At 36.0% G+C, this 16,820-nt stretch overlaps 1 protein-coding gene across 1 annotated transcript; it reads left to right on the top strand.

Moving 5' to 3' along the window:
* Positions 1-13,173: 13,173 nt before the first annotated feature.
* Positions 13,174-15,810, top strand: LOC123551587 (uncharacterized). Its single transcript, XM_053525051.1, has one exon. It carries the CDS (start codon positions 13,521-13,523, stop codon positions 15,363-15,365), a length of 1,845 nt encoding a protein of 614 aa, XP_053381026.1. The 5' UTR covers positions 13,174-13,520; the 3' UTR covers positions 15,366-15,810.
* Positions 15,811-16,820: the final 1,010 nt, after the last annotated feature.

The following is a 16,820-nucleotide window of genomic DNA, read 5'->3' as shown; positions in this document are numbered from 1 at the left end:
CTAAAAATATCAAATAAAATAATAACAACAACAACAAAGAAACAGTAAGACGGCATGATTTTCGAACAAAGTTAAGAGTAACACGAATCAGAAAATGACACTTTCAAAAAAAAATAAATAAATAAACGGGTATATGCAAAGGCTGTTTATTTATATACATTGTAAATAATGCTTAGGTATGTTTTCTTTATAATTATATAAGTTGTAATTTTACAAAGTAGCCTGCCTCCCACGAAGGGTAGATACGACGAAGCGACACCGATCCGTCCTGGATCTTCAGTACTTATACGGCTGTATGCCATACCACACTGGACTGTGATTTAGTGCAGTGCGACCTGGCTGTCATGGTCTTTTGTTTTGCATTGACCCATTCTGGATCTTATTCATGGCATATTTTATCCACAGTGTATTGTCTCATATTCCTTCTGTTGAAAAAAGAATGGCACCAAATTGAAAGTAAAAAACACATGTACCTGAAAATAAATATGCTATTAAGATAGAAATGGCATATTAAGTTTCATAATTAAACCTAGCTAAGACTGAAAATATTTTGCGAACATGGTACCTGGTTACTCTGGCTACTCTGGCTGACCAGAGTAGCCAGAACATGCTAAAATCCTAGAAGCTCCAGCTACTCTGGCTGAACTCTGGCTACTCTGTTAGAAACAGCCAGAGTAACCAGAGCAAATATTATCCTGGTGACTACTGTGGCTACTACTAGTACTTTGGCTGACTAGAGTAGCCAGAACATGTTAAAAATCTAGAAACTCTGCCTACCCTGGTTGAATTCTGGCTACTCTGGCCAGCCAGAGTAACCAGAGTTCTGGATACTGGAAGAATTCTGTTTACTCTTGCTGAACTCTGGCTACTCTGGCCAGCCTGAGTAACTAACCAGAGTTCTGACTACTCTTGCTGAACTCTGGTTACTATGGCCAGCCAGAGTAATTAGAATTCTGGTTACTCTGGCTCAACTCTGACTACTCTGGCCAGCCAGAGTAACCAGAGCTATGACTTCTTTGGTTGAACTCTGGCTACTCTGGCCAGCCAGAGTAACCAGAGTTATTACTTCTCTGGCTGAACTCTGGCTACTCTGGCTGAACTCTGGCTACTCTGGCTAAACTCTGGCTGAACTCTGGCTACTCTGGCTAAACTCTGGCTGCTCTGGCTAATTTTACGCACATCAGTCTTACATGGCATACACGCTTCTAAGAACTGGTTGTAACTGAAATATTTATGGTTGGCTACAAGACTGTTTCATCTTTTATACTGATTTTTTAGCCCCCTACTGATTGAAAACCAGTTTCGGGGACTATAGGATTGCACTTATCCGTCCTTCCGTTATTCTTTCATTTCGAGCCCACATTTACATACTTAAGTTGCTATAGGAACTTTAGGTAACTGTACTTTTTTCTTTGATGTCATTCATTCCGTAAGCTTTTATGTGGCTATTTTTTTCTTTTACGTGACTAAAGGAACAATAGGGAGAACAAAAGGGTAGCCGCCACATAAATACCCTATGTAGGAACGTCCGTCCGTCCTCAATTTCGTGTCCGGTCCATAACTCTGTCATTCATCAAAGGATTTTAATATTACTTGGCACAAATGTTTCCCATGATGAGACGACGTGTCATATGCAAAACCCGAATCCCTAGCTCAAAGATCAGGTCACAGTTGGAGCTCAAAGGTCAACAGGCATTATTTCCTGTCCGGTCCATAATTCTACCATCCATGAAGGGATTTTAATATTACTTAGGACAAATGTACCCCATAATAAGACGATGTCACATTCCGGTCTATGTATGTTGCAGACGACAATAATGATGTTGATCACATTAGTGCTGATGACGGAATACCAATGAAAATTAATGAACAATGGAAAGAACTTCGAGGAAACTTCTTTGCAATGTATATCGGAACACAACACACAAAGTCCAGACATCAGCATCCGGATGATATCGACATCTTAAAGTCACATTTAAAAAGAAAACAGAAATGTTACTGCTGTACGTCAGTATGTTATGACATCTCACGTTCTAAGCGTTTGTGTATATGATTCACAATCAATCATTGATGCTATGTAAGACCTTCCTTATAGTATGGCGATATACCTGTATCCAAGTGAATTAAAAAAGATAAACAGAATCACTGGAAGCACGGAGCTCATAAAACGCTCCCTGCACCACCTTCCAAATTCGGGAAAAAAAGATAAACGTAATATAAAAAGTAAAGAGAACGGTTGGTTATTCCAAAAGAAAAAAAACAACCAAGATCCGAGAGTGAAATTATAGTGTTCGGAAGAAATAAGTTAAAATTCCTTGCTCTTGCTTCATGTATCTTAAAGAAAACTTCCTTTTTTCCAGAAATACACTCTATGCACGTGTCTTTAATAAAGTATGCGTACCGCTTGGGAACACTTTTAAAATGCAGTTCAGTAACATATTTACCACCGCAAATTCTCATCAGATAGTACAAATACAATATACTAAATTCACAGGTGAAAAATTGCACCAAGATCGAACTCGAACCCTGGGCTCTAATACGCAGAAGCTCTGCACCGGCACTATTTCTCCACGAAAATCATCCTACTCGCGCTACCTAAGATACGTAACTAGAAGTCTGAACATTCAATATTCTTTTCTATGTTTAATATTTTGTGCGTTGAACATTTCAGCGTCACATTAAGTAAAAGGTATTGCCAGCAAAATTGTATTTCAGTTACCATCGAATGTATTTGATAAAACTCCAAGTCATCAACCAAGTTAGACAACCCTTGGTTGAATTCGCTTAAATTACCGGACCAAATTTGGTTATAATTCAAATGAAACTAACTACTATTCTTGACCGAACATTTATGCTGTTCGTTCGTTATACATGAATACATGATGTGTATACCCATCTACTTGTGACAGGATTAATTTATAAACATAATTACTGTATAAGTTCCATATAACTCTGTTTAATGTGATGTCTGTTTTCATGTTAATTAAGCTTTTCAATATCAGTTATAAATATTGGTTTTATTATTTCTTCATTCGGCGAAGGTAGCTAAAAAGAGGATTTTTACATGTCCGGTTATTCTAATGATCCATTTACCACTTACAGAGAATCAAATACCTGCTTTAAATGACCACATTGCACAAAATTATGCGTAGAGAAAAAATAAAAAAAGTACATGAAAAATAAAAAAAAGTATCTATCAATTTGCAGTACTTATCACAAATATATCTATTCCTGTGAATTTCTGTTGAAAAACTACTCACATATTTCATGCATGCGGTAATTGCATGCATCTACAAGGCAAACATCTTAAATGGCTTGTGATTACCATTGTTAGGGAGTCTTTTATTTGTTGACAACTTCTTTAAGAGCAACGATTAAAACTGTAAACAGACTCAAAAGAATCAAAAATGAGCAAGATTAAAGTCAGAATCATTGATATTATGACAAAGGGTTCGGATTAGAATTGTAATTTTTTATGTAATTTCATACCAAAATCTCAAAAGTTTGTTCGGCTTTCAGACTAGAAAGGTTTTGGATTACAAGGGCACTTTTGCAATAGAGAATGAATACGAATATTAGGGACCAAACAATTTGTTCGGTTTAGAGAGGTTCGAATTAAGGAGGTTCCACTGTATAACGCTGTATCTCAGTCAAAGATAGTAGTAAGATAGTAGGGTTATATAACCCTTGGTTGATTATCTCTGTAAAGTATGGCTCATTTTACCGAGAAAAGTTGGTTCAAGTCTTGTGTGCAAGTAACTATATTATATATTGAATTGAAACTTAATATACCAGTAAGTCACAAAACCTACTGAAATAATCAAGTTAGGTAAGTCTTGGTGGGTGTATTATAATGCTTTTTATCAACTGATTTCATATTGGCCTTATTATTGGTCTAAGGGGTGTCAAATTGACCCAAAATTGAGGGCAAATATTCCTGCCGGAAGACAATATGAAATTACTTGATTAATGATTATTTTATCACTCAACTCCTAATCGGTCTCCTCAATGTGACCAGTCAAAATGTTTGAATTCCGTATTGGACCTGTTATAACTTACTGGGCCAGATATTTTTCACATTGGTCATGATTTTCTAATATTGTGTCAGGTGAGTTTCATACGATAAGCACAGTTATTTATCTAATACCAGTGGTTGCTGAGAAAGACTTTGGACAAGAGATGCAGCTGAGACAAACGGACGGACAAAGCGGCTGTGAAATGAATGAACATTCTTTTATAAGAGTATCTTTTCTTCTTTGATTAAAAATAAACAGCTCATATATGTTCACTGTGTTCTTGGTTCTTGGCATTTGGCTTTTATATTTTACAGGGCGTTTTCATTAAAAATATCAACATAAATAAAAACTGCTGATATGTTTAAATAATTCGTAAAGTGATAATCTTGGAGATTTGCAATGCTACTTGATTCTAAATGCAGATCTAACGTTTAGATTTTACTATAATACACATGTAATGTCCGTCAACATGCTCGCATGCTGAAGTAACATTGATTTCGTTTCCTGTTACCATTTACCATTATAATTAAAACAAAACTTTTACATTTTTGTCTTTATTTACTGTGCAGCAAGCATCTTTGTGCTAAGCGCAAAGATGAAAATGCACAACAGAAATATTTTGCAAAGCAATTAAATTTTGAAGTATATTAATTTTTGCATTTATCAAGTAGCACCCACTTTTTAATCTTACCACATGCCATAAAACAGTCTTGGACATATTTGTATGGTATTTAAGATTTAGAATATTTGTTTCTTACAATGTATTTCCAATAAATTGGCTATGAAAACCTACGTCTTTTCTTTGTAATTATTGTCTTTCCCCAAAACGAAAACCTTTTAAAGGTCATCGTTTACAAAGACCTTGAACAGTCTTATTTTTATGTAAGTCCTTGAAAGGTCTTTTATTCGAACGAAATCTGTCATTGTACTGGTAAATCTCATATACTGAGAGACATATTACTGATTTTAAAGCGTTGACACGGTCAATTATGTGAATTTGAATAGAATTATTCCCCCTAAACCCCATCCCCGCCCTCATCCCCTCATAAAGCGAATGAATATAATTTTTTTGCCGTTTATCAACTTGTCTGTCAGTCTACTAGACCGTGTCGAGTGATATTTTTTAAACCCTTTGAAGGATGTTAAAAACATGTTTGAAATCTTCATAATTACCTTCTGAACACATGTTCCAATTTCGTGGGTCTATGTTCTAGGTCAATGTTACCAATTGAGCGTATGATCCTTATTTTTAAACCCCAGAAACTTTGGTGAAATCTGACCTTGACGACGTATAGAACACATTTTCCAGCTGTACCAGTTGACGGTCAGTCGGGGATACTTTGCCTGTTACAGAAAGCATTGCGTAATATGACATGTTTGTGGTCGCTAGATTAGCTCGAAGCAGCTTGCTCACTGTTTTACCGTTTTCAACCCAAGATGGAATCCCACGCACCTCGGTCTATGTTGCCGGTCCGGATGCTTTGATAAACTAAACACTATCATAAACACTCCTATTTGTCGGGACGCCGGAAGGAAAGCTTTTGTATGAGAGTTGTAGAGAGCGGAAATGGTAACAAAAATAATCGATATTCAGGCAAAAGCATCATTGAATGCTTGTGACAAAAGTTTTCAACAATGACGTTTGTATAGATTTTTTATTAAAAAAGAGAACATTTCAGAGGTATAAAACGAACATGAGCTAATTTAATTTATCTCAGAAGTCACGAACTTAAGAAAACTGGCTGTTTGTAACGCACAACATCAGTAGCAAAGTGATCAGTTTGTTTATTTTTCTTAGACCCCACCCCCCCCCCCTCCACAAACATTTCTCATATACAGAGATGCAAAAAGACTAAGTTGACCATACTATTTCAATTTATTACTTTTTGTACAGTATTTCGTAAAATTCCAGACCTTTATATAATATCTGTTTTTTCCCTGCAGTTAAATAATTCATACAAATACCAGGATACCTGTAAGCAAGATATCTATTCATTTAACAAAAAAGAAGAAAAGAAAAGAACTATAAGCAAAGCCAAACACATATACTAGTCTAAATATGCTAAGAAAATGAGAACAAATCATAATTCATATACGCACAGATTAAACATCATAAGGAATCTCTGTTCGAGCGCATAAAGAACGTGGAGCAGAAATCAAAGCCAGGATTATGACAGGCACATACATACTTGTTAAAATAGACAAAAGTTAATGACTACACTTCACCGTCTAATTGCCAACTTAGTGGAAACGTGGAAGTAAATCACATCCTTACAACATTTTCTCCGATGGTCAACATGGAATCATGCGAATCTCAGCAGGTACTAACTGCACAAAGCCTTGGCAATAGCTAAAATACAGGATGGACAAATTGATGCAATTTTACTCGATTTTAGCAAAGCATTCGATAAGATCGCATACAAGACCTACTGTTCAAGCACACTCTACTCCTCTCGCAGATTTCCAACGCGGCAATAACCTGTCGTACTGGTAGGATTCATTACAAGTTACATTTGGTGTAAACCAAGGTACCGTCCCAAGTCCTTGGTGTTCTCAGTATATAATCGTGATATGCCCTTTTGCTGCCATTTGTGCGATATTATATTCGCTGAAATTCTGGCAAAAGAAATGTACAACGTAAGAAATCAAATATCGTATTAGTTAACATTCCTAGTAAAACTAGATGTGTGTCAGTAGAACATGTAGGTTCCCCCACCTCTCCTGTCACTGTACATGATTTCATGACTTTGGGTGAAATACTTTTATGATGTTTGTAACACAAATTTTTAGGAATTTTATGTGTATTTTTCACTAAGTGAATGTCCGTAACTCTGGCCTAGCTGAGTGAAATCCCAAAGAGAACACCAGGTACAGATTGCACACACATGTCATATAACAATCCTCCTAGCGTTTTATGAATCTAGGTCAAGTTTACTTTAGGATACATAGGAACATGAGTACATCTTATTTTTTCACTTAGTCAAGGGCCATCAATTTAATCTTGCAAACTCAGGTGCAAAAATTCACATGTTGAATAATAATCCTACATGGTTTCATGATTCTAATAAAATATTTTTAAGATATATGCAACACAAACTTTAAAGCACTTTGTGATTATTTTTCAATAAATCAAGGACCATAACTCTGGTGTGGCTGAGTAAAATCCCGAACAAAACACAAGGTGCACATCTTCACATGCTATTTAATAATTCACTCTTAGTTAAACATTTTTTGAGAAACGTGTGACACAAGCTTATGTCCCTTTTACGTATATTTCTGGCAATCAAGGGCCATAACTTTTGTCTGATTGACGGAAATCTGGAACAAAATCCCAGGTGCACAACTTCACATGTTGAATAATATTCCTATGATGTTTCATGACCCTAGGTTAAATACATTTTGAGATGTGATATACAACTTTTATGCCTTATTAGGCATATGTCTGCTAGGTCAAGGACCATAACTCTGGTCTGGCTGTACAACTGTACATGCTGAATACTAGTAATATTCATAATATTAGATTGAATACTTTTTGAGATACATGCGACACAAACCTAGGCCATTTTATGCATACTTTTGACTAAGGCAAGGGTCATAACTCTTGATGACTCTTTGTCAAAAAAAAAAGAAGAGATATGAACGACACTGCTTCGGATGGACGGACGGACATAATAATAATAAATACCTTAATTTTTTGAAGGTGACATACGCTAAATAGGGTTTTCAATACGATTCAAAAATAGTACAATTATTTCGTCACGGATAATAGTTTCACTAACTGATTCCCCTTTTCTCAATAATAACATTTAACACGTTATTGTTACAAATACCGTGCGAGATTAATAAGAAGGAAGTGAATTCCATATGTGTGCAGCTTTGTAGCTAAATGTTTGTTTCAGGTAGTTCGTTTTAGGTTTAATAATAGAAAGACCCATGTTTTCGATTGAGCGCATTATGAACAAAATGTAGTAAATAGGACAATCTCCATTTTACTTTTGTACACTAATAACGTAATTTGGTATTTGCACCTGTTCTCAAAAGATAGAAGTTTTGAATTTTTTATTACTTCATCAAAGTTGTTACACTTCGATTTTGTAATTATTTTTATAGCGCGTCTCTGCAAAGATGTAATTTCTAAGCATAGTGGCTTTGCGATAAGCATGGATCCAAATCAGACAGACGGACGAACAACTCTAAGTGCGCCTCCTCCCTCCTTAAAAGTGGGGCTGGGGGACAAAAACTACTCTATGTTAGCAATCAACATAACGCTACCCTTACGAAGCTCTATAGATGAGTCAAAACATGTTCGTTCTTTTCTGCAATACATTTTGAACAGTACACACAATCAATATGCAGATTAATAATAACGAAAGAAATCGTGAAACATCGGGTATTTTCGATTTTCCGTATAAACACCTCTGTTTCCAGCTGCATAGATTTTTTATACGACTATACCCCCAGCAGAGCTATTGTAAAAGTGTCTTCTTACGGTTGTAAGCGGACACTTTATAAATAGAAGTGTCCTGTATGAACGCACTCTATCAGTTAACTACCTGCACGTGAAAATCGTGAACAAAGTCATAAACTGTGCCTGTTGTAAGAATGTCCCTTTTCAAGATGAATTAATTTTTGTCTAGATCTTCTGTTGAAGGTATCAATAATTTAAAATTGCAATGCAAATAAAGCTTTTTAAACAACATAAGAAAGAATTATTAATTTCAACTTATAAAACAGGACGGCAATGATAGGTTTAGACCGCACTGCAATACCTGACAAATTAAAAATTAGATGAGCCACGCCATGTGAAAACTACGGTGTTCCGTTAAGGCCAGCGACTGCTCCCTATGAAGGCGAAGGTACGATTGTACGATGACGAAGCGCGATAGTACGATGACGATAACACGACAGTCCGATGGTGGAGCGGGACAGTATGATGTTGACAGTCCATCGTACTGTCGCGCTCTGTCGTCGCATCTTCGTTCTTCACCATCGTACTGTTGCCGTCCTGTCAATCATGCGCAGAACTTATTTGGAAGACTTATTACCACCCAGGTGTATACATAGTGTTAAAACACGGTTTGCTATATATTATTTCGATTCTACTATGCTCTTTATCTAAAACAATAGATAAGATGTAGTAGCGCTCTTTTTTTGGTCGCAACAAAAACTTTGACGTCACCGCACGTTAACGTGATTGTTTTAACAAAGACAAGCACATTAGAATTACTAATAATCTTGTGTAACGTAAATTTATCAGAACATAACCGAACTTTATTGAAGGAACACAGATTACCAAAAGATTAGCGATAACAAACGACTGTTTTCTAGACCTAATCAAATATTATTTATATTAGGCCCTACATATTTTTAATTTCTCACGAGAAAAGTTAACAATTTGTTATTTGTTTATAAATAACACTCTGTCTGGTGATATTAGTTTGGGTATTGTGTTCAAGTTAGATACGCAATGATTTAACAAGGTTATCAATATAAACATGTGCACGGAGCAGGCATTCATCGACCCTTAAAGAGCATTATGTCCCCAGATGAGCTGAGTTTAACATTAAGGCGAGTGTATTGCTAACATATATTACAGACCCCTGTTAGGAAGTCCAAGATTAAAATCACAACAAACCTCTATTAAACTGTTGAAACGTAATATTTATAAACAGACAAAATATACCGTACCTACTAATAAACTTTGATAATGTGGCAGTTGACCTCAATACAATCGACAGTTTATTTTCCAATACAGGTAAATCCAATGATTGCTTTACAATAGATCTGTGATGGGTTATCTTTGAACACCCCTGGACTTATTGGACTCAACTGCCACATTATCAAAGCTTATTAGTACATTACAAAATGACACATCCAGCAACGGAGCTCCGATGCCTCAGTGTAAACAGTCAAGGATGGTCTAGGATTTCGTCCTGTTCGTTCGTTTCCTCGTCAAAAAGCGTCTGTTATTTTTAGAACTTGTATATCATGTAGTGATGTATACCAGTGTACAAACACGTACAGCCCCCCGTTTGAAATTTGAATGTACGAAAATTTCGGGTTATACCACTAGTTGACACAGTATATTTAGAAAGGCACACGATAATAATTTATTTAATGTTTATCTTTCGAAAACAAATTCTATTCATTTACATTGTATTCATTCAATCATGAATATATTCTGTACAATTATCGTCGTATAAGTCAGATACAGTTACTCGCTTTTCTTCAAAAGTGTCCTCTTACAGACGTAAGAAGCCGTTTCGCTAGGACGAACACCAATATTGTCCGAGGCGAAGCCGTTTCGCTAGGACGAACACCAATTTTATCCTCGGCTTCGCCTCGGACAATATTGGTGTTCGTCCTAGCGAAACGGCTTCTTACGTCTGTAAGAGGACACTTTTGAAGAAAAACTCGTACTGTATCTATTACATACCACTACCTGTTCAAAATAGTAAACAAATAAAATTCACATGAACCGCGCCATGTGAAAACCATCTTAGTGGCTTTGCGACCAGCATAGATCCAGACCAGCCTGCGTATCCGCGCAGTCTGGGCAGGATCCACGCTGTTCGCTAATAGTTTCTCTAATTGGAATAGTATTTGAAAGCGAACAGCATGGATCCTGACCAGACTGCGCGGATGCACAGGCCGGTCTGGATCCATGCTGGTCGCAAAGCCACTATGTTGGTTTTTGCATGGCGCGTCTCAATTATTGACACTGACCTAGTTGCAACGCGTTGCGCGTCAGATTTTGTAATTGTATATCTCCCGAGGGGACGCAGCTGTTTTTGAGGCCCGCGTAGAGAATAATGTTTGTCTTTGGTAAAATTGTAATCCAGAAGAGCTTGTTTCACTATCAATTTAAAATGAATATAAAACTTAAATGACACTTGTATCCCAGTGCATTGTCGTAACCCTCGCTGTCATATCGTATTTGTGATACGTGTAAAATGTCATATGGAATTAGAATGTTTTCATAATTATAGTATACATCGAGAATAATCTAATGTTTTTCCCCACACAAGCCACTATTTCGAACTGACAAAGAATTTTCTTTGCGCAGCAAAATGGCACTTTGTTTAATTAGCAGACAGAAAACAATACTATTTGCATCAACCATGGTTGAATTAGACTGTTTAAATATATTTTTGTTTCTAAATTACCATAAACATGTATTATATGTCGGTCCAAACAAGAATGATGAGAATGCTGTATATAACCTCCCCCCCCCCCCCCCCCCACCTCCAGAAAATGCTTGATAGAATAAAATATAAAGTAAAAGTAAAATGGACCAACTTTAAAAACATTTGACACGAAATTCCCAACAATATGTGCATACATACCAAGTACATAAGGTATAGAGGTAGTACTGACATGACTAAGTCCAAAAAGTTTCATCTGAACTGGATGCATTGAGTGTATTGTTTTTCAATTGGAGGGTTTGAATACAAATAGTACCGATGTAATTGTAATATGGCTAAGTCTAAAAAGGGACTAAAAAGAGTAATTGGACATAAAATTCCCGAAAATATGCGCATGTCTACATCATGTTGATGATGTATGCCAAGTGTCATTAGAATTGGATAAAAGCTGTAGGAGGTGTGTAGTACTCAAGGTACAGGTGTAGTTGTAATATGGCTAATTCTAAAAAGGGGCATAACATGTCTAGACAAAGTGCACATGTCAAATATATGTTGATATTTTGTACCAAGTTTCATTTGAATTGGATGGAAACAGTAGAAGGAGTTGAGTGCAAAAGAAAGTGTTGCGGACGGACGGATTGGCAGATAAAAATAAAAATAAAACATATATGCTTCTCGGATCATTAATATCTGGGGAATAAAAATGACGCTTCAAAATCTGTGGTATTAGTTTTGTAAAGTTCTAATGCTTTTGGATAAGTATATTTCATCATTTTTTGGAAATATAGGTACGCCATAATCAAATATTGTCAAGATACCTTGGGGTTTCATTAAAAGCTTTAATAATTTCAAAATGGGTCTCAGCACACAAACTTGCATTCTATGCTTCAAAATTATCTTTTTACAGATTTAATTAGTATGCAATCTCGTTCATAATAGTATAAAAATAAATTAGCAATGAGTGGAGCGCAGTAAGTCAGGGATACCAATTACTTGTGTATTTGTTTTATCACAGTTTGATAGACATGTTCTCCAACAGAAACTATATGGCCTCACACGCCTGATCAAAAGTCAACAAGGTGTAATTATTAAATGCATTTTTAGAAAAAAAACACTCTTGTTTCATTACATGCCAAATGATTGTTTTTTTCTCTCGCAAATGTTTTCTCAATATTAAAGCTACCAAATTTTCATTCATAAGGTTATATGGTAAATTAGTAGAAAGGTAAAAAAATCGTACTTGCCTACTGTGCGTTTAATTCGACTTGGAGGGGCGAAGTTAATCTCTGTCTTATGCAAATAATGGTAATCTGAAAAAAAACGAGCAAAATAGGTAGAGCAATATAATTGTTTAATTTCGTAATTTTTGTTAATCAACGACTTTTCGTTAATCCACGACTAAAATTCAACGCTACATTGGTAACATATACTAAATACCCTGCACAATAATGTAGTGGACCGTCGTGAAACCCCGTCCCGCCAAGTCAAATAAAATGCACAATATAATCGAATGCTTGCAATGTTTATTTAATAATTTTATGGTAACAGTTGCAGTAGCATTGTATTAATACAATGCTTTATATGGGGTTTTGTGTATTTTTAGGATACAATGCGTGACTTTCAACAGTATTTGTCTAACCTAGTGATGATGCCTGGCTTTCGCATTTTTCATTTCGTGTTGTAATGTATTTGTGTAGTTAATATGATAAAGTCATATCATGATGATACTAGAAGCTAAAATAAAATTTGTATGGAAAAGAAAATGGGCATTTTAAAATCTTCGTTGGATAATTAACATTTGTGTATGTCAGTGACCACAAACACGTCATAAAATCCATCCAAGAATATCCATTGTGCATACAAAACTAAGTAGATAGTGTAAAAATTCGTTACCCATAGAACTTAAAGCTGGTGTGAAATTATAGCAAAAATAGTGAAGACTGTAATGCAGAGCCTCAAAATTGCGCAATGTTTGTATGCACTTGAATCTTTGAAAAGGTATTTATAATTTGTAAAGGTTTTGTGAACAACTCGTTCAATTTGAATAGGATGGAGAGATATCTTTAAAATCAGTGGTAAATATGTATTGAAGCACGAACAGACACTTAATTACAGGGGCTAGCTGCTTGTGAACACAAATGTGTTGACACGACAAATATATCTTGGAAAAAGATTGGAAGGAAGGTACCTATGCAGACAACCTGCTGAAAACAGAACACATCTATAGCTGAAATATTTGAACAGTGAGCGGTGCCCATTCACATACACTTCTGTTGTCATAACAAGCGCGTGGTGAAGAACGGATAAGTAAAATAGGCATACAATATTCTGTGAACTGTAAAAACAAATTATTATTCGAATGACGATGATTTTTTTTACAATCGTGCTTGGACTTACTATAGCGTTGGAGTTCACCGTCGGGTCTGAAATTCTATTACAAGCGGAGGACATGCAAGGGGCGTTGTCTGAAACTATTCCAAGAAGTCATGCATCTGAAAAGCAATCTGTACATTTATACACTGGAGATAGTTTAGAGACTGAACTCTGCTTTATGACTGACACGAAATTTACATTGAATGAAATAAGGTATTCCAACGATGGTCCTTCGGATCTGATAAGCATCACATTGGACAAGCTGGTACTAGATGAGTTCACAACAGTTTCGAAATCAAACTGGGGTAAGGAATGGGACGTATTTAGATCTCATCACAGTAGGGTTTCCACTGTTACAGAGGGTGGTCGTCATATTTTGAAAGTGACAGTTTTGAGATCGGATCAGTACGGTGTTGAAATCGATTTCATTAAATTCAGTGTAAATGATTCACATACGCTTGACTCTTTAAGATGTAAATCAATTTGTTTTGAAGACACTTCACATCCATACTGCTACAAGCAGGCGATGTCCCTTTCGGGTAGCGCGAGAGCTGTTCAACGAAGTGTCAAAACAAAATGTGCCGAAGAGGACAATATTAATATACCGGTCTTTCACGATAGTGCTTCGTCGCTGAATTTTGTAGTTACTGCAAGTTTACCAAAATATCGTTCATTTCAAAACAACCGGGATCCTAACTGGACTGACTGTAAAATGGTTGATGCATTTTGGAAGTACAAAGACATAAATTTTAGTGACGGACATATTACACAAATAGGAACATCTGAATTGCACATTACAAAGGTTTCACCGGGAACTTATGGAACGAAGCAAGTTTGGGTCATTGAAGTAGAATTTGAACTTGAAGGGCCTAGCACAGGATCAGCAGATTCTGAAATAGGAACAATTATTCATCTACAAAATATTCGGTATGATGGCTTTTTGGCGCTTCAGTTCCAATACTATGACAGATACAATATCTGGTCTGACAAGCAAGACAAGATTGTCATAAACGAGGAAAGTAGTATCAAGTTTGTATCACCCGACTTTTCCTTTAGAGAAGGAAAAGGTAATAAAATAAGAATAGAAGTCTACGCAGACTTGAATTCCCAAAATAGCATTACGATTGGAGACCTTCATATGTATAAGAGGACGCTAAGACCCGACAAGAGCACGACTCTTTACAAGGACGAGGTGACAGTTATAGATGGAGTTGATATAGATATGTGGTGGCGGATCAATGAAACCATGAGTGTAACCATTAAAGGTGAAAAGCAAACATTTAAAGACGTTGACTATATCAGAATTTCCCGAAGAGAGACTTGGGCAGAACATGGCTTTTCTGAAGTATTTGTTTTATATCAAGACGCCAACATACGACTTCTTCCTACAACTCCACATGGATTTGACTACATACCCTTCGGATCATCCGTTATAATTGGCCAAACCGACCCACTTTCCAACAGACCTTGTGCACCGATTTCTCACGTTGACATCGACCCAAAGTTGTTACAAGTTACTATTTTCTTTATGGACAGTAATGTTGTAACGCAGACAATACAGACGACGAGGTCAGAGACACAGCTTCATGTTTCTTATACTCACTTCATGAGAGATGTTAAGTTGCACCCTTTTTTCACATTCCGATCTATGTATGTTTCAGACGACAATAACGATGTTGATCACATAAGCGCTGATGACGGAATATCAGAGAAAATTAATGAACAATGGAATGAACTTCCGGGAAACTTCTTTGCATTCTACAGAAAGCATGTATCGAAACACAACACACAAAGCCCAGACATCAGCATGCGGATAATGTCGTCGACTTAAAGCTATGTTTTCAGAAACAGAAAAGACAGTCTTCCTTCGCGTTCATATAATGTTCTGTAACACTTTCCCTCTATTGTAGTGACATAGCTGCACTGAACTAGAGATATATCAAAATCCTTTTAAGCATTGAGCACATAGCACGCAAACAGAGACACCTCTACCTGGTTCATTCGGGAAAAAGCAACGTCAATAAATTAACTAAAACTTGTGGGTAAGCACATTTTCTTAGTGTGCCAAAGTTAATGGCTACATTTCCTTCAAACTTGTACTATTTAAATAAACGTATGTGCGGAACTTTTAACATCTTAAGTTGATAGAGTACTCTAAATGTGTTCGTTAAAAGCAGAGTGTGTCGTTATTTATCATGTGTGTGCATTTTTTATAGAAAAAAAAACACGAATTAAGAATAAAGCTATGTTGTTTAAAAGGAAGAAGTTAAAATGTCTTTCGTTTGTTTTATACCTCGAGTATAAGAAAGTAAGTCCTGTTTTTCAGCTCGTATATTTTCTGTGATTATTATTCTTGTGCTTCGATTGATCTTTTAAATGCATTTCGGACACATAGCGTTTTAAATTTAAGGTAAACAGATGAAACTCCTATTTACAACCACAACAACAAAATAGTGAAATATACACAACGTGTTAAATATCAAATCACAATTTTAAATATACGTCCTTGACTGACCGGCCAAGTACCTACATTACCCCACCAGGTTTATGAAATTAGTTCCCATAGAGTTGTGAGAAATAATGTGTCCTTAGCTCTTTTTTGAAATATTGTAAGACCTTGCAGTTTTATCGCAGTGTCCGATGTGGGTATAAACCGCACTTGGACTAGCTAACGCGAGTCATGGATTTACAAGAAGTCCCAATGCGGGTTATTATACCCGTATAAACGTACAAAAATAGCATTTAACTTTTATTGAATATCTTTCATTGGGTACCAGATCTTACACAGAATATATATGTATTTTTGTTGTTTTAACACAATAACATTAAATTGAATAACCTATCCACGTGAGAACGTAACATCTCTTCAACATGAATTGTCATGGCATACACTGCCGCATGAATTTAAAGGCTAATAATGCCTTTGCTAATAAAGTGGCTGCCATTTTTTTGTTATGAACAGGTAATATATTAATTACTTGTTAAGTCCTATTTTCGATGGTTGCTTTTTCCAATATATGTCGAATATTTGAATATTGATTAATATGGTAGAAAGTTTTATTGAACCCATTGTTTTTGGTTGCGGGTTTTATCCCGCTACCAAAGTTAAGTGTATTTCTGACAATCATGTAGCATCTTTATTTGATTTCAAATCACATCCAAAGGATGTTCATGTGCTACTCAAAGTAGTCCCATTCATGAACAATGCGGATGAATTATCAATGATCAAGTAGTTCTTATTCATCATCTATCCATTCACGCTGGCCATTTAGATTATATAAGATCT

Source organism: Mercenaria mercenaria, chromosome 15 (assembly GCF_021730395.1).
Source record: "Mercenaria mercenaria strain notata chromosome 15, MADL_Memer_1, whole genome shotgun sequence".
NCBI classification, from domain to species: Eukaryota; Metazoa; Mollusca; class Bivalvia; order Venerida; family Veneridae; genus Mercenaria; species Mercenaria mercenaria.
This window is presented reverse-complemented; position numbering and strand designations above follow the sequence as displayed.

Coding starts and splice junctions, on each gene's coding strand:
- LOC123551587 (XM_053525051.1), top strand. CDS start 13,521: ATGACGATGATTTTTTTTACAATCGTGCTTGGACTTACTATAGCGTTG.